This window comes from Exserohilum turcica, assembly GCF_000359705.1.
Source record: "Exserohilum turcica Et28A unplaced genomic scaffold SETTUscaffold_3, whole genome shotgun sequence".
NCBI classification, from domain to species: Eukaryota; Fungi; Ascomycota; class Dothideomycetes; order Pleosporales; family Pleosporaceae; genus Exserohilum; species Exserohilum turcicum.
This window is the reverse complement of record NW_007360136.1, coordinates 2,117,545-2,141,122: the sequence shown is the minus strand read 5'-3', so window position 1 is coordinate 2,141,122 and position 23,578 is coordinate 2,117,545. Positions and strand designations below refer to the sequence as shown.

The 23,578-nt window shown below is 55.1% G+C and overlaps 9 protein-coding genes across 9 annotated transcripts; 5 read left to right on the top strand and 4 right to left on the bottom strand.

Moving 5' to 3' along the window:
- Positions 1-982: 982 nt before the first annotated feature.
- Positions 983-3,291, bottom strand: SETTUDRAFT_32374 (uncharacterized protein; the record flags this gene model as incomplete). Its single annotated transcript, XM_008028832.1, has 2 exons — positions 983-1,021; positions 1,150-3,291. The coding sequence occupies 2 exons, from the start codon at positions 3,289-3,291 to the stop codon at positions 983-985; spliced, it is 2,181 nt and encodes a 726-aa protein (XP_008027023.1).
- Positions 3,292-3,828: 537 nt separating this feature from the next.
- SETTUDRAFT_172094 (uncharacterized protein) lies at positions 3,829-5,617 on the bottom strand (the record flags this gene model as incomplete). The annotated part of the gene is made up of 4 exons (XM_008029423.1): positions 3,829-4,786; positions 4,834-4,990; positions 5,038-5,457; positions 5,515-5,617. 4 exons carry the CDS (start codon positions 5,615-5,617, stop codon positions 3,829-3,831), a joined length of 1,638 nt encoding a protein of 545 aa, XP_008027614.1.
- Positions 5,618-6,203: 586 nt separating this feature from the next.
- On the top strand, positions 6,204-8,369 carry SETTUDRAFT_137572 (uncharacterized protein; the record flags this gene model as incomplete). Its single annotated transcript, XM_008029422.1, has 1 exon — positions 6,204-8,369. The coding sequence occupies one exon, from the start codon at positions 6,204-6,206 to the stop codon at positions 8,367-8,369; it is 2,166 nt and encodes a 721-aa protein (XP_008027613.1).
- A 173-nt stretch (positions 8,370-8,542) lies between these two features.
- SETTUDRAFT_163859 (uncharacterized protein) lies at positions 8,543-10,533 on the bottom strand. The gene is made up of 2 exons (XM_008029421.1): positions 10,120-10,533; positions 8,543-10,050 (listed from the first exon to the last, which is right to left on the bottom strand). Exons 1-2 carry the CDS (start codon positions 10,388-10,390, stop codon positions 8,747-8,749), a joined length of 1,575 nt encoding a protein of 524 aa, XP_008027612.1. The 5' UTR covers positions 10,391-10,533; the 3' UTR covers positions 8,543-8,746.
- A 949-nt stretch (positions 10,534-11,482) lies between these two features.
- On the top strand, positions 11,483-11,668 carry SETTUDRAFT_154733 (uncharacterized protein; the record flags this gene model as incomplete). Its single annotated transcript, XM_008029420.1, has 1 exon — positions 11,483-11,668. The coding sequence occupies one exon, from the start codon at positions 11,483-11,485 to the stop codon at positions 11,666-11,668; it is 186 nt and encodes a 61-aa protein (XP_008027611.1).
- Positions 11,669-15,019: 3,351 nt separating this feature from the next.
- Positions 15,020-15,886, bottom strand: SETTUDRAFT_117759 (uncharacterized protein; the record flags this gene model as incomplete). Its single annotated transcript, XM_008029419.1, has 1 exon — positions 15,020-15,886. The coding sequence occupies one exon, from the start codon at positions 15,884-15,886 to the stop codon at positions 15,113-15,115; it is 774 nt and encodes a 257-aa protein (XP_008027610.1). The 3' UTR covers positions 15,020-15,112.
- An 817-nt stretch (positions 15,887-16,703) lies between these two features.
- SETTUDRAFT_163856 (uncharacterized protein) lies at positions 16,704-17,586 on the top strand. The gene is made up of 3 exons (XM_008029418.1): positions 16,704-16,799; positions 16,849-16,905; positions 16,954-17,586. Exons 1-3 carry the CDS (start codon positions 16,740-16,742, stop codon positions 17,311-17,313), a joined length of 477 nt encoding a protein of 158 aa, XP_008027609.1. The 5' UTR covers positions 16,704-16,739; the 3' UTR covers positions 17,314-17,586.
- Positions 17,587-17,829: 243 nt separating this feature from the next.
- On the top strand, positions 17,830-21,213 carry SETTUDRAFT_163855 (uncharacterized protein). Its single transcript, XM_008029417.1, has one exon. The coding sequence runs from the start codon at positions 17,903-17,905 to the stop codon at positions 21,188-21,190; it is 3,288 nt and encodes a 1,095-aa protein (XP_008027608.1). The 5' UTR covers positions 17,830-17,902; the 3' UTR covers positions 21,191-21,213.
- Positions 21,214-21,403: 190 nt separating this feature from the next.
- Positions 21,404-23,197, top strand: SETTUDRAFT_137559 (uncharacterized protein; the record flags this gene model as incomplete). The annotated part of the gene is made up of 1 exon (XM_008029416.1): positions 21,404-23,197. Exon 1 carries the CDS (start codon positions 21,476-21,478, stop codon positions 23,195-23,197), a length of 1,722 nt encoding a protein of 573 aa, XP_008027607.1. The 5' UTR covers positions 21,404-21,475.
- Positions 23,198-23,578: the final 381 nt, after the last annotated feature.

Genomic DNA, 23,578 nt, shown 5'->3' with positions numbered 1-23,578 from the left:
CCAACAGAAGGTAGACTTTAACGCCACAATTAAGGTGCGGGTGTAAGGATCAGTATTAGGAGACATTGTAACGATAGATACAGACAAATCGTACAGCTACTCAGCTCAAAGGTGGGAGTTGCGCCAAGAAGAGTTATGCCGAAGCGCCGAGATTAGCGTGGGACAAAACTTTTGTGAGGCACCTCCGTACATAGTTTGGGTTTAGAAAAAAAACACCTACCCTGCATTTCGTCCTTCGTTTCCGGGATGGAGGAAAGAGGGGAAATGTCGTGTGATATGAGTGGTAGATCTCCGATTTACATACGTACGGGTGAAGATGAAGATGGCTGGTTGGCTGGCTGGCTGGCTAACTGGCTGTGTTTGTGTGGTCACGTGAGATGTATGGGACATACGGCAGTATACATACATGCATACTTCCACTTGACCGGCGGCGCGATCCGATAAGAGAGACTTTGCGATATTACATACACACACACAACAGCCTTGTTTTTTTTCTTCTTCGCTTCGTTTCGTTTCCTCTTGTTTTTATCCAGTTTTTTCTCGCTCTCCCGTATTCTTTTGCAGTCCCAGCTATACGACTAACTTTAAACCATACCAGGGAACGCAAAACAGAACGGAGAAGATCCATCAGCCCTTGCATCCTTGCATCCTTGCATCCTTGCATCCTTGCGTTCGGTTCCCCCCAACCCCCCCCAACCCCCAACCCCCTAACCCTGACTTCCGATCTCCGTCTTGCTTTCCAGAACCATAGACTGCTGATCTACGCCTAACGGTCCATGGAAAGCGTGAGAGAAAAAAAAGACTGGGCGAATACATATACATAGACACCTACACCTATGGTATGGTAACACACAGAACGGTGAGGGGGGGGGAGATAAAACACCGGACAAAAGTATGTGTGAGTTTTGGTACCATACGAACATGGCTACGCTATGTTCGATCACAGCCCGAATAGACGATTCACATGGCGGTTTAACCGCATTCAAACATATAGTTTTTGGCTTGGAGAGATCTGCATTTCCTGATTCGGACACGGAAGACGATCATGATGATGGCCATGATGATACTGCCCAATTATGCGGTGCCAACTTGTTGGCCAGTAGTAGTAGTAGTAGTAGTAGTAGTAGTAGTAGCAGCAGCAGCACCAACACCCATGTCAGAAGCAGAAGCGTCTTGAGCGTCGGGGTCGTATGCGGTCCCAAAGTGAGTTTCGCGCAGGGCTTGGAACCACGAGTGCTCATCGATGCTGGTTTTGTGCGGATGCGCAGGGCGAGCGGTAGGGTCACGGGCTTCGGGGGCGGCAGCGAGTAGCAAGTCAGGAGGTGTGGTGATGGTGGTGGGAGCCGGGTCGAGGGGAGGACGAGGGATTAGCTCCGCAGCCACAGGAGCGCCATGTCTCGCCATGAGGTGATGAGCGGTCAATAGTGGGTGGGAGGGATCAGGACAGCGTTCAACCACCTTGTTGACCAGGGTGACGGTCGACGTATTGAGGGCCGCAAGGGCGCGCCCGAGGAACTCTGCCGACTTGCTCGATAGTCGCAGCACCCATTTGTACTCGTCGAGCGTCTTGCGGTACGCGGCAGCTTCTCTCTCGTCGCCCGACGTCACCCACAGCAGCGAGATAAAGGAGCCGACGAGGACAAAGTTGTAGGTGGAAGCCGAGTACCAGAAGGACTGGTGGTGCTCGGGCCGCAGCGACTGGACAAACTTCATGGCGGACGTAAGCCGTGTCTGTGCTGCTTGACGGCAGATCACGCGGAGCTCTGGCTCATCTGCCGACGACAGAGAGCGGATGATGCGCCGATGTAACGTCATTTCCACGGCGTAGTAGCCCAGATGCACGTAGCCTACGCTGCAGAGCTTGCGCGCGGGAGTGTCCTGCATCTTGAGCGTCCATGGCATGTCGGCATACCACTGCCGCAGGGCAAGCTGCAGCGGCTTTGCAGTGTCGAGCAGCGAGCGCACGCCCGCCGTCGCAAACTCGCGTTCGGCCTTGAGCGAGTAGAACGTGGTGAGGATGCTGGCGAGGATCTTGGTGAGCTCCACCATGTAGCAGAACAAGACGCGCCCCTTTTCGACCTCGGTGCTCCCGTCTTCATCGTCCTCGTCCGCCGCGTTCTCGGGAAAGTCGTCTTCGTTGAGCGGCTGCGCGTCCCAGTCTGTGGGGGTGATGTGCGAGGGTCTGCCGTGTACCAGAGAGCCCCATTTGTCCTGCATGTACACAGCCCACGCCAGGCGCTTCCGGAGTCCACGCTCCCAGGCGGGAATGTGCCATTCGGTGCAGTCGAGGTGGAGGCCCATGTCTTGAGCAAGTCCGACAAGCTGAGTCGTCATGGTCCAGCTGTTGCCCTCGTGCCGCTGGAGAAGCAGGAGACCTGCTTGGATCGTGGAGAGTTTCGGCCGATGCACAATGTTGCCAAAGGACTTCATGGCTAGTGCCTCTAGATGCGATACGTCAGGCTTCTCCAACGACGCCAGCTCACTCGAATACGACCACCAGTCCAGAGCCAGCAGATATACCGCAGCAAGGAGAGGTGGCGAGAACTCTCGATGTGTGCGCGCATACTTCTCCAAGAAGACTTTCTTGTGCAGGATTGGGAAGCTGGGATGGACAATCCGGAAATAGAGGTGGATCAAAGCGGATCCGTGAGGCGCGACGGCCATCTCTATGGCGTCCAGGTCCGGGATGTCATGGTGGTGGTTGAGCGAACCGACGTCCGGTAGTGAGACAAACGTTGTGGCATCCACATCGTCTACTCGTCTTAACGAGGATTGCCCGGCAGACGTACTGGTGACTTGACTCGGCTCGAGCGCAAGGAGCAGCTGTTCATACTCTGACGTCGACCCAATCAGGCGGCTGTGTCTGCCTGTCTGCAAGCCCAGTGTCTTTTTCAGCAGCGAGGGGCCGCGCAGGTTTGCATAGTCATCTATGGGCGCATCTTGCCGGATTCTGACAGGCGCTTCCTGAGGCGATGTAGATGCCACCGTACTGCTTCTCCGGCTGTGTGGCGAGTGTGATGGTGGGTTCGGAACACTTTCGCTTGGCTCCAGGCTGTCAATCGTTACGGCTCTCCGTTTCCGCGGCGGCGGGTTCTCGTTGAATGTGCATTCCTGGTGGTGAAAGCTGCAGAGCAGACAGGGCTGGTCACTGTGCGGTTTCTCGCATCGCGACTTGCGCCGACGGCAAGGGTCGCATGGGCGTCGCGACCTTGGTTTAGTCGTGTTTTGGGAGTTGAGTACTGGCGGGAAGAAGTGGCTCGGTGCGAACAGGTCATCGGGAATAACATCCATGGCTACTGGTAAGGATGCGAGGCACATGAGCTCCAGTGCGGTGGAACAGGTGCATTGGTAGTGTAGATGTGGGGTTGGTCGTGTTACTGGGGTTGGTCATGTTCGCTCAAGCATCGCCAGCTTGGTGAATGCGGTGCCTCGAATGCATGCTTCACCGGCGCGGCGCAATGCTCAATGCATGTCAGATCTCACATGAAGATCTTTTGACTTGATGAAAAGGCGTCGGCAATGCAAATGAACGACGTATGTAAACGAGAGGTTGACGAGGTACACGATAAGATGCGGAGGCCAAGCCAACCAGAGCGCCGAGCAACCCATGATTAATCAGCCATATCACTAATAGCAACACCAATTGGTGAAATCCAGATGAGATGGCTGCGATAATAATGATAATGTGAATACTAGGAAATAACTGTTTGGAAATGTTGTAGTATATATATTGTCTACCCAAAAGGCTAGAGAGGATCTTTTCCGCTTCGGCAGCAGTTCAATCTTGCTACTTGAACGGAACAAACTACAGATTACTATGTACAATTTTTACACCAACTCCGCTACTTCCTTTGCTTTTGCGACTGGGGTTTCCATGGTCGAGACCTCTTCACCTTCGAGAACAGGCGTATCTATCCCTTCCTTCTGCGGCGGATACACGGCAAACTCCACCAGCGACGCTGTTGGTACCGAAATGTACGTGCAGATTATGTAATGCGTGACGAGAGAAGTGGAAAACCCGTATAACCATGCGAATGTGTAGATCTTCCAAGCGCCGCCAATATCAAGACTATTGTCAATGCTTTTCGCGAATCCTGGTAACAGAGGAGCAAAGCCGGTGATGAAAGATGCATATGCTCTCCAGTTCCAGCCGCCATTGTACCAGTAGATACCGTAACTGGTGTATAGCTGATCGACGTCGAGTTTGCTCTTCTTGACAAGGTAATAATCGCTAATCATTGTGCCCGCAAGAGGTCCCATAAGACAAGAGTACCCGCTGAGAAAGGCAAGTAGTCCAGATGCGTTCTTGATGATGTTCCAAGGCGTGGATGCGATGCAGAAGATTGAGATGAAGATGGTGGCCCTGAATATATTAATGTACTTGGGCAGCATACCGGTGATATCGTTGGAAAATGGATACGTGTCTGCTGCAATCTGATTGGCAATAGTCGCAAGGAGGAAGCTGGCCGAGACGAAAAACTTGGCGGCCCGTGAGTCGAATTTGGCAATGACACTTGGCATGTACCATTCAAAAGATCCCCACAGGTACGAATGGGCATCCGTGACGAAGATGGGCGTCAGAGCTCCCAGAGTGCCGATTATGGGTAGAGCAAGGAACTGGTGGTATCCGGCAAGCTGGTTCTTGGAGAATCTGCCGAAATCAGGCATGTTGACAGAGAGCGAGGAGAAGAGTCCAATGACGGCGTTGAGTCCGGTAAGGACAGAGTAGACGGTGTTCATATACGTTGAGGTAATCTTTACTTCTCCCTTGATGAGCGGACCGCCTCTACAAATACGTTAGTACATGAGATGCTTCGGAGGCCATGAACTCACCCTTTTGTTATGACAACAGCCCAGATGAACAAGGCCAAGAATGTCGGTGGGACCACAATGCTTTTGATCCAAAACAGAACACGCAATTTTTGAATCGGCATGAGGACCAGCCCAGTTTGGAGGAACCAATATAGAAACAGGCAAAGCAGTCCGGCGGCTACTACTTGTCAGGCTTTTTGAATGGTCTCTTGGAATCAAACTTACAGTCAATACCAGCGCTTTCAGACAGGTGATTCGGAAAGGTAATAAAGCTCGGCCATATAGCCTCGATGCAACGTTGGAGGAAATTACTGGCTTGGACCGTGAGGATAGCAGCCCACATCATGGCGACAAAAGCCCGAATGCAGATGGCTGGAAATGAGCCATACATGCCGAAGACGCTGCGAACAATGACGGGAAAGGACACAGCATACGTAGCACCCATTTTGCCGGTAAGTGTAATAACCACGCTGCAGATGGCAAATCCGAAGAAGACAATAGGAATCGTTTCTCTCGCTGTGAACCCTAGAGCCATGACACTGCTAACGGTAGACGCCAGAGGAGGAGCCAGCATGTCTGAACACCAGTATGCCCAGAAGTCGAGGCCGCCCCAAGTACGCTGTTCTGGGGGGATAGGGTCAAGATCTGGAAGCTTGATGATTAGCATGTTTCAATTGCTGTAATCTGATACTATCCGCATACCTTTGTTCGACCAACGCGAGCCATACTTTCCGCTCTTGAATGGAACTCTGAGGTGGAGATGAGGTGCAATCCTCGCCTTGAGTCTCGCCTTGAGCACCGACATGGTCTGGTATGCTGGAGTGTGAAGAGCATAGAACAGACACGTCAACTCCATTCAAATTCATCCTCCCCAGGCCCCGCGATATGTTTAATACCGTCGACGCTGGGTCTTCCCCGTATCAAGATCGCCTCCGCAGATACCCACATCGGAGGCTCGATTAAACGGCCCGTGGCTATCAAGATAGGCCATCTCGGCGCGCAAAGGCGTATGAGCATCGGCAGAGGCATAATAGAGTGAGCCGGACGGTCAGGTACCGGGTTTGCGCATAGCTGGGGTGGCTTATCTGGGAGGCGCTAAGCCTAGTATATACTAGTCCATTTCCGATAGGACCCCAGAGTGTCGCGCCGCCGCCCGCCGTAGGCCCGCTGCATGCCTCGCCGCCTTCGGCCGTTCCTCAGACGTCAACCTTCATCCACCATGGACTCAATCCTAAAGATGCAGCACCTCTCTGCGCACCCGCCATCTCCTCCGTCTCCTCTTCCACCCGGCTGACCCAGACTGTCGCTTTCTGCTTGCATCGTTTGTTTCCCAACAGTCGGCTTGTCAACGCCCACGACCAGACGGAATGGCGAAAACAACCACCCCTCAGATGGTGTCGTTTGACGCAAAGCCATATGCCTTTTCCTTCCCCTTGGCCCGCACTGCACTGGTCATTATCGACATGCAGCGCGACTTTCTGCTCCCCCAAGGGTTCGGCGAAATCCAAGGTGGAAACCTGGAAGCTGTTCAGGCTTCCATTGCTCCAACCAAACGGCTCCTCGAGGCATGTCGAAGCGCTGGTATGACTATCGTGCATACACGCGAAGGCCACAAACCAGATCTCTCCGACTGCCCCTCGTCAAAACTCATCAGGCAAGAAGCCGCGCCTGGTAACACGCAGCACAAGCTAGTCATTGGCGACAAGGGAGGGCTGGGGCGATTGCTCGTCAGAGGCGAATATGGACATGATATCATTGACGAATTGAAACCGCTTCCAGGCGAGGTGGTCATCGACAAGCCTGGCAAAGGCTCGTTCTGGAACACCCCCTTCCTACATCAACTCAAAGCACGAGCGATCACGCACCTCATCGTGTCGGGAGTCACTACGGAATGCTGCTTTGCCACCACTATTCGAGAAGCCAACGACCGCGGCTTCGAATGCTGCGGGATCGAAGAAGCCACCAGCGGATATAACGACGCTTGCTTCAAACAGTCGACACTGGACATGATACACTGGTCACAGGGTCTGTTTGGCTTCATCGGCAGCCTGCAGCCCCTTTTGGAGGCACTTGCACCTCTCTCCACCAAGCAGAACAAAGCAGACTCTACTCCCCCACAAACACCACCTGCATTTGACGGCGACCTCACAATATCTGCTCTGCAGCAAGCATACCAGAACGGTCTTTCGCCTCTGACAGTCGTCGAAGCAGTCTACGACAAGATTGAGGCATACAAGAAGATTGACCCAGCAGTATGGATTCATATACAGCCACGCGAGGTCGCTCTAGATGCTGCGAGGAATCTAGCCATCAGATTCCCCGATCGAAGCGCGCTCCCGCCTCTATTCGGCATTCCTTTCAGTGTAAAAGACAGCATCGACGTTGCCGGTCTCCCCACCACAACAGCATGTCCGCCCATCGCCCACATCCCCTCCACATCAGCGCCGGTATACGAAAAAGCGATTGCCCAAGGCGCCCTCTTCATCGGCAAGACGAACCTCGACCAGCTCGCCACAGGCCTCGTCGGATGCCGGAGCCCCTACGGGATCCCGCATTCCGTCTACCACAAAGACTACATCAGCGGGGGCTCCAGCAGCGGCAGCGCCGTCTCCGTCGCCGCAAACCTCGTATCCTTCTCCCTCGCCACCGACACAGCTGGCTCGGGCCGCGTGCCCGCCGGCCTCAACGGCATCGTAGGCTACAAGCCTACGCGCGGCACCATCTCGTTCCGCGGCGTGACGCCCGCTTGCCTCTCGCTCGACTGCATTGCGCTGTCCGCCAGAAACATACCCGACACACGCACCCTCTGGCACGTCCTCGAAGGCTATGACGCCCTCGATCCCTACGCGAAACCCGAACTCCCCTTTGAGCGCCACGTAAACAGCATCGGACTCGCATCCCGCAGCTTTCGATTCGGGATCCCGCCGCCCGAGGCCCTGGCCCTGTGTTCGGCGCCCACCCGCCGCATGTTCAACAACACAATCTCGAAACTGCAGGCGCTGGGCGGCGTCCTCACACCGATCAACTGGACGCCGTTTCACGAAGCCGGCCAGCTCCTCTACGACGGCACTTTTGTATCTGAGCGCCTGGCCTCGCTACCCGACGACTTCCTAGCCAAGCACCGCGCTGCACTACATCCTGTGACCGCCCAGCTCATGGACGCCGTCGCGGCTCGAAAAAGCTCCGCAGTAGACGCATACCGCGATCTGCAGGCCCAAGCCCGCCATACGCGCGATGCCGAAGCCGTGTTCGCGTACTCCAGCACCGGCGTACATGTCGTCGTTGTGCCGACGACGCCGACGCACTGGCGCATCGACGAGGTGCTTGCAGACCCCATTGCGAAGAATAGCGTCCTGGGCGCCTTTACCCACTGTGGAAACGTCCTCGATCTGTGTGGCGTCGCGGTACCGGCGGGCACGTATCCTGTGGCGGAGCTGAGTGGGCACGAGCAGGATGAGGGCGAGTTGCCGTTTAGCGTTACGTTTCTGAGTGGCTCGAGGTTGGATGCTGAGATGTTGGAGGTTGCGCGGCGGCTTGAGGAGAGTGTGGGTGTGTGATGAGAGTGTTGATATGTTGAATTTATTCCAATGTTGATATGTTTGAGGACTTTCGACATGATGCTCCAGTACGTTTCAATGTGCACACGCAAACGACATGGAGGTTGCATGGCCCTAGAGCCAGGGTGTTGCTGTATTCACAAAAGTACGGAAAATCAGTGAAGAAAGACTACACGAGGAGACATGCATTATTTTTATTCATTGAGCGTTCCCAGGCTATTCTACAAAGAATCGAAGCTATGCACAAAAGTCCAGAAGAATCAGAGTGAGGACCCTGCCATCACGCTGAAAACGCAAACGCCATTAATCCAACCAAAAAGACATCATGCTTCATCAACAATCGTTTCATTAGGACCGATATATCGGCAGGTCGTGTCTTACAAGGACAAGGCGATGGCAGCGAAGAGGGCAATGACGATGCTAACCGTCGCGCCGCTTTCAAGCTTACCAGCAGCGCTGTGGCCGTGGATACCAAGAATCTCCGCTTGCCTGGAGAAGGTGACGTTTTGCGGGATCGACGCGTTGAGACACTGGCCGTTGACAATGTCCAGACCAGTCAGGTCATTTGGCTCACGGAAGAACATGTAGCTGCGGTTGTTCAGGCCCTTGAAACCCTCGGTGTTGTAGGGGAACCACATTGACTCGTCGGTTGCCGAGGTGTTGCGCAAAAAGATGCACTGAACTTGGTTGGGAAAGTCGTGAGCCATCTTGGGATAGTCCCTCATGACATCGCTGTTGGAGGTATCGGCGACGAGGACAAACTTGCGCCTAGGGAAGGTCTCGAAGATCTTGGTGAGGAGATACTGGCGAATCGAGAGGGTGGCGTCGACATCGGAGAAGTTGAGCGGGCGTGTGTCAAAGGAACCGCCCGGGTACGTCTTGTAGATGAAGTCCATGTAAAGGCGAGTGGCCTGTTCAGGAGTTGTAGTCAGGTAGTGGAAAGATGTGTCGTTGGGAAGACTGCGAGACCAATTGGCATAGATCTCGGGCATGTTCATCCAGGGGGTAAAGGGGCGAGCAAAGGAGTTGAGAAGACCTTCCTTGGGATCCCAGATCTTGGTTACACGAAGAATATCGTCAATATCAGAGATGAATGTGATACCCTCTGCAGGCAAGAGGTAGGCCGTGGCATTGCCGCTGTCAGTGCCATTGGTGTGGACGTTCAGGCGCTGCACGTTTTTGGTCTGGTTACCGGGAATGAGTCCGTTTAGCTCAATGGGCACGAAGACGTCAAAGTCGCCTTCCGCCGTTGTTGGATACGGCAATTTCACGCTCTGGTTGCCGCCAGGTGCTTGGATGGCGTTGCCACCGCCAGGCTCGCCGTCGCCGCCCTGCATGGGCGAAGGCTCGAGGTTCATGGTGACATTTTGGTCGCCTTGCTGGACGATAAAGATGGATCGGGTGAGGTTGCGTGCCTGGTCCTGCTCGCTTGGAGACAGCTTGTCGATGCTCGTGTCGATCAGGAAGACATTGGCCAGGTCGTCAACCTTTTCCTGGCTGATATTCGGATATTTGTAGACATTGCCGTGGAAGCGCACGTTCCAGCCCTTGTCGGTCCAGTTCGCATACGGAGGAACATTGAGGACCTGGGTAGGCTTCGAGGCCATATCACCGCTGTTGATGTCGAGCGACTTGAGGACCTGGTCACCGGTGGGGAGGCTCTCGAACCAGCCGGGAATACCTAAAGAGGGATTAGCACAAGCTTCACTAGTGCAAGGCTTGGGCGGCTTGGCCCGAAGGATTTGCGTACCGTCGGTGAAGAAGCTGGGCAGATCGGTGCCCAGCACGCTGCCTATCGAGTTCACATAGCCATCGACACCGCTCTTGATGTCGCTGACGATGTCTCTCTTCTGCACGTAGCTATAGCGGCCGTCGAAGCGGATTGCCGCTGGCGTCACGAGCGGCTCGCGGGCTTCCACCTTGGCAGGGACGGGTGTGGGTTCAGGCAGAGCCATTGCTCCAGCGAGACCCACGGTAGCGCCCAGCTGCAGCGCGCGCTGCCATGCGCGGTGATGGACCATTTTGGTGGTGGTGTTGTAAGGATGATGGCGGTGAAGAGAAGAGCAGGACAAGACCAGAGGGATGGGCGCGTGCTGGTCGCGCTGCAGAAGTGGAGCCGGAGCGACAGTGGAAGGATGAAGGGGAATGCAACAAGAATAGGAAGACGGGGGGCCGCTGGGGAAATAGCAGGCCTGAAACGAGGCTGGACAAAGCTTGGTATGGCGCCCCAGCAGGTTTATACACGTAGTCGAGGCGCTGTCGCTGCAGGAACAGCAGATATGACGTCACCGGCGTTGCTACGCCGCCTCCACTGCAATCTAAGGGCTCGATCGCCTCCCGTCGATCCTCCTGCGCCACCAGCACTCGCCATCTCCACCACTACCACTACCACCACTCTGCATCGCCGAGGCATCGCATCGATTGGCGGCTCTGGGCGTAGGTAAGCTATTTCCGTATGGTCGCGACGATTTGGGGCGGTGCGGGTGGCAGGAAAGTGGCAGTGCCGTCCCTCGTCCCCAACAAAGCCTCCAGACAAGAGCACGCATCTCCAAACGGCGAAGATGTCATGAAAGCATCCATCTTCTCTAGTCCGTCTCTTTTTTGACAGGCGTCAATGCATTCTGCACCATATTTCCAGCTTTCTTGGCCGTTGCCATGGAGCTGATGGCTGATGACGCTGGATCAAAGGCGCACAGAGTCCATGGCATAGTCCGCTGCGCCTAGTGCCGACTAAGCTCTCGAAACCTGCTCTTGCGCCATTCTGAGAGCCCGGAGCACTCCCGACAGTACGTCTGGCGGTAGGGCGTATATGTTAGTGCTAATGGTAGTGTAGTGTAAGCAGGTGTTGGTGAATGGTGGGATTGATGCACTGCCATCCGCGACGATGCACCCGGCTAGCTTTCTCCACGTGACCTGGACCGTCTTGGGCTAGCATAGCCTCACACCGACTCGACTAGTCTTCTCCTATTGGGACAGATTGTATGTGAGACCGACGGCGACGTTTCAGCAAGTCGACGCTGTTAATGGTACGATGGTATGCTGAATTCTCTTCGACTGACCGCAGTTGTTAGTGCTCGGCTCTATTACCATCGATACATCCCTACCCGGTCAAGATGCTGTCGTTCACCTTCAAGGCACTCGAGTACATTGTCGGTTCTAGTTGGCGTGCTAAAGTCCCTGTTTCAAAAGCCGTGGCCATGAGAACAGGAGCTGCCATTGGGTTGGACGGCTGCGGACTACTCTTCCTCGTGCTACCCAACAGTGGAAGACTTCCCATCCGGATGCCAGCACATTCGTAATCCTCAAGTCATCGTGGCTCTGAGAAAGCGTGCGTCGTAAAGGTATCAGTCGAGTTCCTAGAGTAGACAGAGCTCTAGTAAGTATGCGACGAACCACTGAAGCAATCCGGGCCAAGCGTTGAGAACCACGCAAGTTGAGTTGTCGAACCTAAATCATAGTGCAACAAGAGATCGTCCAGCGTATTACATCAAACACCCGCCGACACAGTTGAGAGCATTGGCTAAAGGAATGCCAGGGTCTACGAAAGTCCTACCCATTACAGCCTTAGATCCAACTATAAAGCACCAGCAGGTTGTTCTTTACATTCAAACTCTATGTATTATCAAAGGCCGCACCCTGGATATACTCATGGGGCTGTGCAAAGGGCCTCTACTACTTGCAGAATGCCCATGTGTGTGGGTCCTGCTCCAGCCAACTGCACCCCTGGTAGTAGTGGTAGTATTTCCGAGTAGGTTCATACTAGTGACACAAGGCCAGCCAAATGGAGTCTTGCTTACACACATACAGCGCAAATCAAGACGATAGCCGAGAGTCCTCACCACATGTGTCCGAGGGATTACGGGAACAGTCGTTCAGTAGCAGCTAGTGTGCCATGCCAAAACGTCTAGGGATGCTGCTGCATGTTCTGTTAATTCTTGTAAGGCAGAAACAATGACGGGCACCCGGAACGGCAGCAAGTCATGTTGATTGTTGCAACGTCGTTGGTGTTCTGGTGCTGGACCTCTCGGCCCTTTCTCGTATCCATGTCTATGTACGATGTACTGAGGTGCGGGTGTCGACGCGGCCCACCCTCGGTGTCATGCATGCCGTGATCTCGCGATCAAGCCGTCTCCAGTGGTCTGCTCATACGACATATTGTCAAGTTGGGAAGAAAAGGCTGTGGCTGAGAATGCATGCTCGACCACCAGGCGCTATTTTGCACCGGCTGCACACTGCTGAACCACCACGTAGCGGCGAACAGACAGCGCGCCGTATTGCTCAACGGTCCGCAAGGTATCAAGAAGTTTTGGCTTATTTTTCCAGGAGGGCGTCGTAATCTTACGCTGAGAGTACTTTGCTCGAGTAGCTCCCGGTCAGATGCAATCAGGTGCCGGATTAGCCGTGAGGATTCCCTAATCCACTACGCATTCCTCGCGTCTTGTGTGTGGTGATGGTTGTGTATCTCCGCGTTTGTTTTGGAAAAGCTTCGAGCTTGGATCCTGCTTACTCTCGTAGCATTAAAAAAACCGCGGTGCGCATGCGTAGTTTTTCGCTCTCAGCCCAAACCGCACGATCCATTGGCCGGATACGAGGCTGGGCTCGGTCACGTGCTCATGTGCTTTCTGTGGCGCATCATCCAATTGACCGTTTTCGACGAGAGTATCAGCTGGGGTAAAACAATAATCCGGTGTGAGTTGCAGACCAGCGAAGGGTACGGCCTGCAGCGCGCAGCCTTCATGCCCGGGATTTGCTGCCAGGAACCAAGCATGCGTGCTTTGTACAGGGATCACGTCAGCCAGTACAAGTATAACGTTTAGTCGGCACTTGTTTATTGACTGGACGGAGGGCTTACCCCAAGCGAGCAATTCGAGGAATCTCGGCATCGTCATCTCGATCTAGAGGCGTTTTCGCGGCAGGCCTAGAAGGAAAAAATTCAACCTGCCCTAGGACTAACGAAACATCGCTTCGAGCCAGCCGAATGAATGCCCTGCAAATCACACGACCGTTACATCCTCCACCTTTAGCGCCTTCGCCCCTCCATCATTCACTGGCTAAATACGCAGGCCTGCGGGATGCCGGCTGACCTCCCAAGGATTTACAAGCAGCTCACTTCTTGGAGGGCACAGGGTAGAGTGGCTGCGCGACCCGTCCTTCAGCGATGTTCTTCAGCGACGTCCATCAGCGACGTCCATCAGCGACGTCTATCAGCGAGATCCTCCAGGAAGAATGATACGCAGGCCATCTGTCCCTTGCGCAACGCCTGACAATTGCATGGCACAAGAACCCCAGTCGCCTGTACCGAACACACCGTATAGCGGCGCGCTACCCGTTAGATAGCGGCTGCCACGCGCATGGTACCTGTTGGCTAGCTCGGCGTGAGAAGACCCAGCATGAAGAACCCTGTCAGCATTGCTATTATCGGTTTCGGTCACGGTATATAGACTCGGAGGCGCTCCTCTTGCATGGTCGCCGTGTTAGCCCATCGCCCGGTCGCTCACTTGGACATTCGCTCTTTTGCTTACGCCATTCCTTGGTCCCAATAGCCGTCTAATCCAGCGATACCCTTGCGCGTCCGACTTGTCTGTAGATCCAACCTTGATACGCCACCATGTCTCTGAAATACTTGGCTCTTGCTCTGGCCGCTGTGGCTGCCGCGTCGCCGTTTGAAGAGCTCGCACTGGAAGCACGTCAAGAGGCCTACAAGGCCTGCAAGCCCCAGGGCGCTACAACACAGACTCCTCCTGCCGTTGGAACGGGCCTCAGCTCACTCTATACCAGCCTCCTCGCATCTGTCAGTGGCATTTCGTTCAAGGCGAAGCGTTCTCTAGGAGACCATGCCCTGGCGGAGCGTGCCGAAGGCTTCGCCTGCCACCCTAACCTCGATTGCGTGAACGTAGCCAACCTGAACATTCCCATGTGCTACGACAAATTCACCACAAACTTCCAGTTCCCCGACGGCTCCTACGGAACCATTCACACGGGCAACTACACTTCAGGAGGCACCCAAATCAACCTGATTACCGGTGACTACACCAAGGACGGCCAGCCCGGCAATATTTACTCGAACAACCAGTCCGACAAGCCCAACACGTCTACCATGTCGATCCCACCGCAGTTCACGGGCACGGGCGTGGGCAGCGCCATCCCCGCCACTGAACTCGGCTCCATCGTTATCATCACCACCACCATCCCCGCCGTGACATACACGGCCCCCACCACAATTGCCGCGAGCACCATGGCGGCAACCGTCAGTGGACAGGAGATCAAAACGACGGTTCCCGGCACCACAATCTCCGCGCCCACGACTGTTCCTGCGAAGACAGAAGTGATGACTATCACAAACACTGCGGCACCCAAGTCCACAGGCGCAGCCGCCCATGTGTCTGTTGATACCACGCGGTCGTTTGGAATGACTGTTCTCGGTGCCCTGCTCTACATTTTCATGTAAGACGGCTCGAGCTGCTATTCTCACCCCTAGATGACAGACATGCGTTGGAAAAGATTGATGACATGGAATGGGCTATTTGGACTTGGTGTTTTCTTTTGACGACTAGCATTTTGGTCTGGATGATACCATACTAGATGCTTTACTTTTCTCTATACGTATATGCATGTACATATATAAACCGAGAATCAGAAAAAAGGAAGAGGCTCGGATATGATTATAATTCCTAATGCAAATTATGCAAGTTTGCAAACAAAATAATCGCGCAACACCGCGTCACTGTTGAAATACCTCTCTTTCAACATGTCATGCTCACCAACACATCCCGTATCCTGCCCACCTCATTCTGATCTACCTCCTCGCTTCCTGCGCGCGTAACCGCCGCAGAATGCACCCAGTGGACCCCCGTTGTGCGCTTGATCTCCGCTACATTGGTGCTTCGAATCCCGCCTCCAGCAATGACTTCAATGCACGTTCCAAACCGCTGTTGTACCTGGCACAACGCCTCGACGCCTTGAAGCGCCCCGCTATTAGCACACCCGCTACTCAGCACGCGCGCAAAGCCACACGAAACCGCCACTTCAACCGCATCAAGTAGACTATCCGCCTCGTCAATCGCACGATGAAACGTACACGGGCGCGGCGCAGCTAGACGCACTAGGGCAGTGCAGCGCGTGGTATCTACACGCCAGCGCTGCTTCTTTGCACTCTCAGATGCCCCCTCGTTCTCCGGCTCTTTTTCCAAAATCCCAAATACAAAACCGCTGGCGAGAGGCTTGAACAATGTAATCGCATCTTGCATCTGCGCGAACTCGGTGTCGGTGTAGTGGAAATTGCCGCCGCGCGGGCGGATCATGATGGTGATGGGGATGTGTTGACTGCTGTTGCTACTATTGCTCTTGCTATTGTCGTTGTCTTTGTTTTTGTTCAAGTCATGGAGAATATGTTCCAGCGTGCTGAGCTCGGGCGTTACGCCGCCGGCTGCGTAGTCGGCACAGAGCTCGATGCGAGTGGCGCCTGAGCGGGCGGCGGCAAGGGCAGAGGGAGCGCTGAAGCAGGCGATTTCTAGCATTGCGTTGTTATGAGTGATTTTTCTTTGGCTTTTGAAATAGGTATGGGTGGAGGGTGGGAGGGGGCTGAGAGTTGGGGGGATGTGATGTATACATGGATGGGTGTGGCGCGGGGCTGGTGTGGCGCAAGTATGGCGTGTGGCTGGTTGTTGTGGGTTTGAGGTGTTGGCGGCTGGTGGCGGCGTGGGCAGGTGCAAAATTCATTGTAGGGTGAGGGTGAAACGAGGAGATGCATGGGGAAATATGAAGTGCTGTGTCTTTTACAGCAGAGGCTCTGGAATGCTCTGATGGTTGACTGCATCCAGGGAGTGAAGGAGAACAGATGTGAGGAGTAAGCGGGGCGGCAGAGAAAGTAGCGTCTAGGCAGAAAAGCCAAGTATTTGCAGTGGATAGTGGAATTGAGATTCAGATATGTTGAGATGCTCATTGGGAAATCGGGATAAGGTGGTCCAGGTGAAAACTTGCGGTATGCGAATGTCAAGGTGATATGATATCCCCGTGTTGGAACGAGGACCTGTCCTGCTCTAAACACCGTGTATCACTCACCTGGATACAGGTCTGGCTTCCTTCCTCAAGACGCACGGAGCTAGTAGGTTTATCTCCGGCGTTCCAGGCACTCACCTTCACTTCCCCGCTCTCTTCTCCCCTCTAGATTAGCTTGACCCACATCACCAGCAGACAATTGTGAAGGCGATTTGAGGGCTCTGTAAATATCACTCACTCCAAGGCTCCCTCAACCTCCTTTCTCCTCAACACTTCTTATCAGCCACTCTCTACTTACCCGTCACTCACAACCCTCACCCACATCTTACCCACAACAATACACCTCTACCGAAACATCAACACACAGCCATCATGGTTGAAACGCCAAACAAGACAGGCGCAAGCGGTGCTCTTTGGACTGAAGGCGAGAAGGCACGTATCCTCAAGCCATTCACACGTATCTCGGCTGACCACAAGACAGATTGCGTACCTAGTCGTGCTTTGCGAGAACGAGGGCAAGATGGACAGCAAGATTGCCGTAAGTCTCGCTCTTGGCCATGCTGCCGTCTACTAACGCTTGCCGCAGAATGCACCCATTCCCGCGGGCCGCTCCATCGTGTCGTGCCGGAAGCTACTCATGCGCCTGAAGGAAAAGCACAAGGACGACATTGAGAAGATCAAAAACGGCCAGTCTACTACCGCAGCCAAGGCCCCTGCTTCGCCCGAGAAGGCCAGGACACCCAGGAAGCGCAATAGCAAGGCTGTCAATGGCGACGCTGATGCTGATGCTGATGGTGGTGACGGCTCGCCGAGGAAGAAGAGGGCTACACCCAGGAAGCGCAAGAGTACCACGCCGGCTGCTGCTGAAGTGCTGGTCAAGGAGGAGGTTGTCGAAGACGTGGCCAAGGAGGAGAGCGCGGACGACGAGAGTGAGATTGAGGTGTGAGGGTGTTGGCTATGACTCTTTTCGGCCGGCTGCTATCTCAGGATCTGGGGTTCTCTAATGGATAGTCCCAACAGGATGGCGGGAGCATGTTCGGGCGATATTGAGAGGCGTTCACACGGTGGCCCTGACTATCGACTCGCAGCTCTCTTCTTGCTTGTTTGCGGTGGCATGGCCAGCTCAGAATCGTCGTCGGGCGGCGGGCTGGTGGATCATAACGATTGGAATGATAGCCGAATGGATGCACGATGCGAAAGATGACCTAATGACATGGAATTTTGTGTATGCGTATGCATGAAGACGTCAGATACAGGTCGAGGGCATTGTCTGGGTCGTTGTCAGGCGGAGCTGAGCTTGGCGGCGGATTGGCGACATGCAGTCGGATTGACCAGGGGGGAGCGGCCTTGCAGGGCTGTTCAGGCACTTTCCTTGCCTCATCGAGAGCCATTCTGTACTCAGCATTCTCTTCGATTGCGCAGCGCAGCGTTGTTGTTGTGCGTGCATTGTCTTTTTTTCCTTGTCCACTTTGCCGCAGCAGCAGAAGCAGCACCGGCGCTGTTCGGTATTTCTACAGCGCTCCTCCAGGGCTGGCATGCTGCTTGCCCAAGCCGCCCTCACTGCCTGCAAACCCTCTCTCTGCGCAACAACAACACCTTCATCACGCTACCTGGCGCTGTCTGTCTCGCGACCGCTCGCCCTCGTCTCCACGCGCCTGCTTGCCCGGCCGCCCCGCCCCAGCGCCCTTGACCGTGCCAGCCGCGCCGTACATTCGCCCGCGTCTGCACACGCCTCGCCGCCAATGGACCAGAATGGCACAACCAAGCGCAAGCAACCGCCCACCTCACCCGCCACCGACCGCCCCCTCAAGCAGATCAAGCCCGAACCCGACTCGCACGTGACCAACGGCGTCATGTCGCATTCCCACGCCCCCGACGAGTCCATGGACGAGGCGCCCAGCGAGTACAGCGTCGCCGACGACCTGCCGCCCGCGTCCCATGTCACAGCCGCCGCCGGCGCCGACACGGCTGAATGGCAGAAGACGATTGAGAACGTGGTCAAGAGCGTCGTGTCGATCCACTTCTGCCAGACGTGCTCGTTTGACACCGACGCCGCCGTCAGCTCAGAGGCCACGGGCTTTGTCGTGGATGCCGAGCAAGGCTACATCCTCACCAACCGGCACGTCGTGGGCGCTGGCCCCTTTATCGGCTACTGCATCTTCGACAACCACGAGGAGTGCGACGTCCACCCCGTCTACCGCGACCCCGTCCACGACTTTGGCATCCTGCGCTTCGACCCCAAGAAAATCCGCTACATGCCCGTCACGGCGCTCAAGCTGCGCCCCGACAACGCCAAAGTCGGCGTCGAGATCCGCGTGGTTGGCAACGACGCGGGAGAGAAGCTCAGTATCCTGTCCGGCGTCATCAGTCGGCTGGACCGCAACGCGCCCGAGTACGGCGAGGGCTACTCCGACTTCAACACCAACTACATCCAGGCGGCGGCTGCGGCCAGCGGAGGATCTTCAGGCAGTCCGGTCGTCGATCGCAACGGGTTTGCCGTTGCGCTCCAGGCTGGCGGACGCGCCGACGGTGCTGCGACCGACTATTTCCTGCCGCTGGACCGGCCACTGCGCGCGCTGGAGCTGATCCGCCAAGCCAAGTACGTCACCAGAGGCACCATCCAGACACAGTGGATACTGAAGCCCTTCGACGAGTGTCGGCGACTAGGCCTCTCGGCCGAGCTGGAGAAGGAGATCCGCACGCAGTTTCCGAAAGAGACGGGCATGCTGGTCGCCGAGGTTGTGCTCCCCCAGGGCCCGGCGTCTGGCAAGATTGAAGAAGGCGATCTCCTGCTGCGCGTCAACGGAGAGCTGCTCACGCAGTTTGTCCGCCTCGACGCAATCCTGGACGAGCACGTCGACCAGACGATTTCCGTGACGATACAGCGTGCGGGAGAGAACATGGAAGTCGAGATTGACGTCGGCGATCTCCACGCCATCACGCCCGACAAGTTTGTGTCTGTCGCGGGCGCTTCATTCCACGACCTCTCGTATCAGCAAGCCCGCCTGTACGCCATCTCGCTCAAAGGCGCAGGCGTGTACGTGTGCGAGGCAGCCGGCTCGTTCAGATTTGCCGATGGCTACACGTCTGGGTGGCTGATCCAGGAAGTCGACAACCAGCCGACACCCAACCTAGATACCTTCATTGAGGTCATGAAGAAGATTCCTGACCGCAAGCGAGTCGTCATGATGTACAAGCACCTGCGCGATTTGCACACTGCAAACACTAGCATCACTGCAGTCGATAGGCATTGGCACGCAAAGATTCGCGTCGCAACACGCAATGATACGACCGGCTTGTGGGACTTTAAATCACTTGCCGATGCCATACCACCTGTGCCCCCAGTGCCACGCCGTGCCAACTTCGTCCAGATGAGCTCCAACTATCCAGATGCAGTAGACATTGTTCGCAGCTTTGTACGCGTGCACGTCTCCATGCCCATCAAGCTCGACGGCTTCCCCAAGCTGAACAAGCAGGGCTACGGCCTGGTGGTGGACGCCGAGCAGGGGCTTGTCCTTGTCTCGAGAGCGATTCTGCCATACGACCTGTGCGACATTTCGCTCATCATCGCCGACAGCATCTTTGTCGACGCAAAGGTCGTCTTCATGCACCCGTTGCAGAACTATGCCATTGTCAAGTACGACGCTTCGCTAGTCAATGCACCGGTGAAGACGCCCAGATTCGCCACCGACTTCATCAAGAAGGGCGCCGAAACCATCTTCTTTGGCATCAACCAGAACTTCCGACCTGTCGTGGCCAAGACGGTCGTCACCGACATTACCACCGTCGCCATTCCAGCAAGCGCAATCACGCCGCGATACCGTGCGACCAACTTTGATGCCATCACCGTCGACACCAACCAGGCCTCACACAGCGGGTCGGGTGTTCTGATTGCCGAGGACGGCACTGTGCAGGCTCTCTGGCTGTCGTACCTGGGCGAGCGAACATCGCATAGTGGCAAGGACGTGGAATACCATCTCGGTCTAGCAACCCCTAGCCTGCTCCCGGTACTCGAAGAGATCCGGAGCGGCAAGACACCCAAACTCCGGATTCTGAATGTCGAGTTTCAGACGGTCCAGATGAGCCAGGCCCGCGTCATGGGCGTCTCGGAGGAATGGATTGAGAAGACGGAAACCGCCGACCCAGAGCGCCACCAGCTCTTCATGGTTCGCAAGGTCGACTCGGGTCACAGCGACGGCCTCAACGAAGGCGATGTCCTCTTGACACTGAACGGCAAGCTTGTGACTCGCTCTCCTGATCTGGACGTCATGTACAACAACGAAGTTCTCGACGCAGTCATTGTCCGCAAACGGGAGGAGAAGACGATCCAGGTCTCGACAGTCCCGACCGAGGACCTCGAGACAGACCGGCTCGTCAGCTTCTGTGGCGCTACCTTCCACCGTCCGCATCAGGCTGTGCGCCAGCAAATCAGCAAGGTCCACTCGGATGTCTACATCTCGTCGCGGGCCCGCGGCTCGCCAGCATACATGTACGGACTCGCACCTACAAACTTTGTCACGCACGTCAACAATGTGCCCACGCCCGACCTATCGGCTTTCCTCGTTGAAATCAAGAAGATCAAGGACAACGAGTATTTCCGTATGAAAGTCATGACTTTCGACAACGTTCCATGGGTCGCGACGCTTAAGAAGAACGAGCACTACTTCCCAACAATTGAGCACATCAAGGATCCTTCGGAGCCACTAGGATGGAAGAAGATCATACACGAGTGCGACACTGGAGGGGCCAGAGAGGAGATGGGCGTTGACGAGCTGGAAGGGGATGCGGAAGCGAGCGAAGACCTGGCACTAAATTTTGCATAGATGAGCCGGAATAACCTGAATGATTAATAATTGCCGTTTTCCCCGCTGCCATTGGCCAGCCAACGTGATTCTGATGCATTTTGACCGGCTAGAATGGATCTCTTAATGCCGCGGACGTCCCAGGGTTGCAGCCTGTGGCGTTTCCATGGACCACGGTTCCGGTTCTCGCCTGACGGCCCGTGCACGCTTAGCTAAGCCGAGCCTGGGGTGACCTCTCGATTCCTCATCATAACACGCTTCTCTCACTACACACCCACTCCAAAGCTGCGCCCACGCCACACCACCATGACTTCCTCCATTTTCTACAAGTTCAAGAACTCGAGAGACAGCGAGCGCATCATCTTCAACGGAACTGACTTGAGCGTATTCGAGCTCAAGAAGGAGATTATCAGCGCGAGCGGCCTGGGCGACGGCACCGACTTCAACCTCCACATCTTCCCGCAAGATGACCCTGCTTCCGAATACAAAGACGACACGACGCTGATCCCGCGCTCCTCGACGGTGATTGCCATACGGCGCCCCGCCCCCAAAGGCCAGGGCAGGGCCGCCCGCTACGTCACAGGCAAAGCGCCGTCACGCGCAATCACAACACAAACCAAGCCCGCGGCGCCTTTGCCCGCCACAAGCAATGCGACGCCAGAAGACGCAGAGGCTGCTTTCCTGGCAGAGTCGGCCATGGCATGGGACGCACAGAAAGAAGCCCTCTCACACGCGAAGCCCGTGTACCGCAAGAACAACACCAAAAACGTCGTTGTTCCGTCGCACCCGCCGCCACCAGGCTATGTCTGCCGTCGCTGCAACATCAAAGGCCACTGGATCCAGGCCTGCCCTACCAACGACGACCCCGACTTCAAGCCCGTCTTCCAAGCCAAGCGCACGACGGGCATCCCGCAGTCGTTCCTCAAAAAGGTCGAGAAGCCTGTTGACGAGGAGGCTGCAAAGGGCGTCATGCTCAACGCCGACGGTGAATACGTACAAGTTATGACAGACACAAAAGCATGGGATAAGTTTCAGGAAAAGACAAACGCATCGCGTGCGCGCGCGGCGAGCGCAGATGCCGCCAGCAAAGAGCTCCGCGAACGCGGACTCGAATGCCCAATCGACAACCAAAGATTTGTCGACCCAGTCAAGACGCCTTGTTGTGGTAAGACATACTGCCGTGAGTGCATCGACAATGCGCTCGCAGACGGAGATTTGGTTTGCCCCAACTGTGCTAAGGAGGATGTGTTGATGGATGATCTTATTGCCGACGATGATATGGTCAAGTCTCTCAAGGCATACGACGCAGAGAAGGCAGCAGAGAAGGAGAAGGCAAAGGCAGCAGTTGCTTCAACAAATGAATCAGTTTCTCAATCACATGCTACTGACAACGCAAATTCTTCTGTCGCAAATGACACTACCAATACTCCTAGTGCTACTACTGCGGCGGTGGCGGACGAAGCCTCCGATACTGACTCTACCTCTTCCAAAAAGCGCAAAGAGCCGCCGACAGACATCAAGCCACCTACCGCGCCAAAGGCGATGCGTCAAGCCGCCGACCCCGCGTCCAAAATGGAACAGGAATTCATCCAGCAAATGGAAATGCTCAAGAACGCGCCAATGGGCCCCATGGGCATGCCCATGAACTTGAACATGCCCATGCCCATGCAGATGCCAAACCCCATGGCCTTTCAAACCGGTTTCCAGATGGGCTTTCCACAGCAACAGCAACAACAACAACAAGCCGGAGGACCACAACAACAAGCCTGGTTCCCCCAGCAGCAAAACTTTGGATATGGCCAACATCAACAACAGTTTGGTCAGCAGTTTGGCCAGCAACACCAGCAGTTTGGATGGGGCGCCCCTATGCAAGGGCAATGGGGTGTTGGTGTTGGCGCGGGCCTCCAGCAACAACAACAACAACAAAATCAACTACAACAACAAGATAACGACGCCTACGACAGACAACCGGTGAATCCCCGAGGCCGAAACCGCCGTTCCCGCGCCCCAGATTACAGATACCTATAACAGAAAAAAAAACTTGTATCTCCTCTTTCTTTGTTTCTTTGTTTCTTTTTTTTCCCTTCCTTTTGACCGAAATGAACGAATGAGGAGGGTGTTTTCTTGTGCTTTTTCCATTTCCTTTTTCTTATTTCTTTTTCACAAGTTTCTGGGTCCATGGCTTTACACACTCACCCTGCCTATTCTTTCTCTTTGCTTTTTTTTTGCTTTTTTGCTTTTTTTGCCAATTCTTATCACTAGGCGGTATCCATGCAGAGAGAGGCATCTGGTTCAGGTCAGACTATGCTGGTGAGAGTAGTGGTGATGGTGAGGAGGAGGGAAAACAAGAACCGTTTACGCATTGCACAGTTTTCTTTTTTTTGGGGGGGGGGGGGGGGGGGGGGGGGG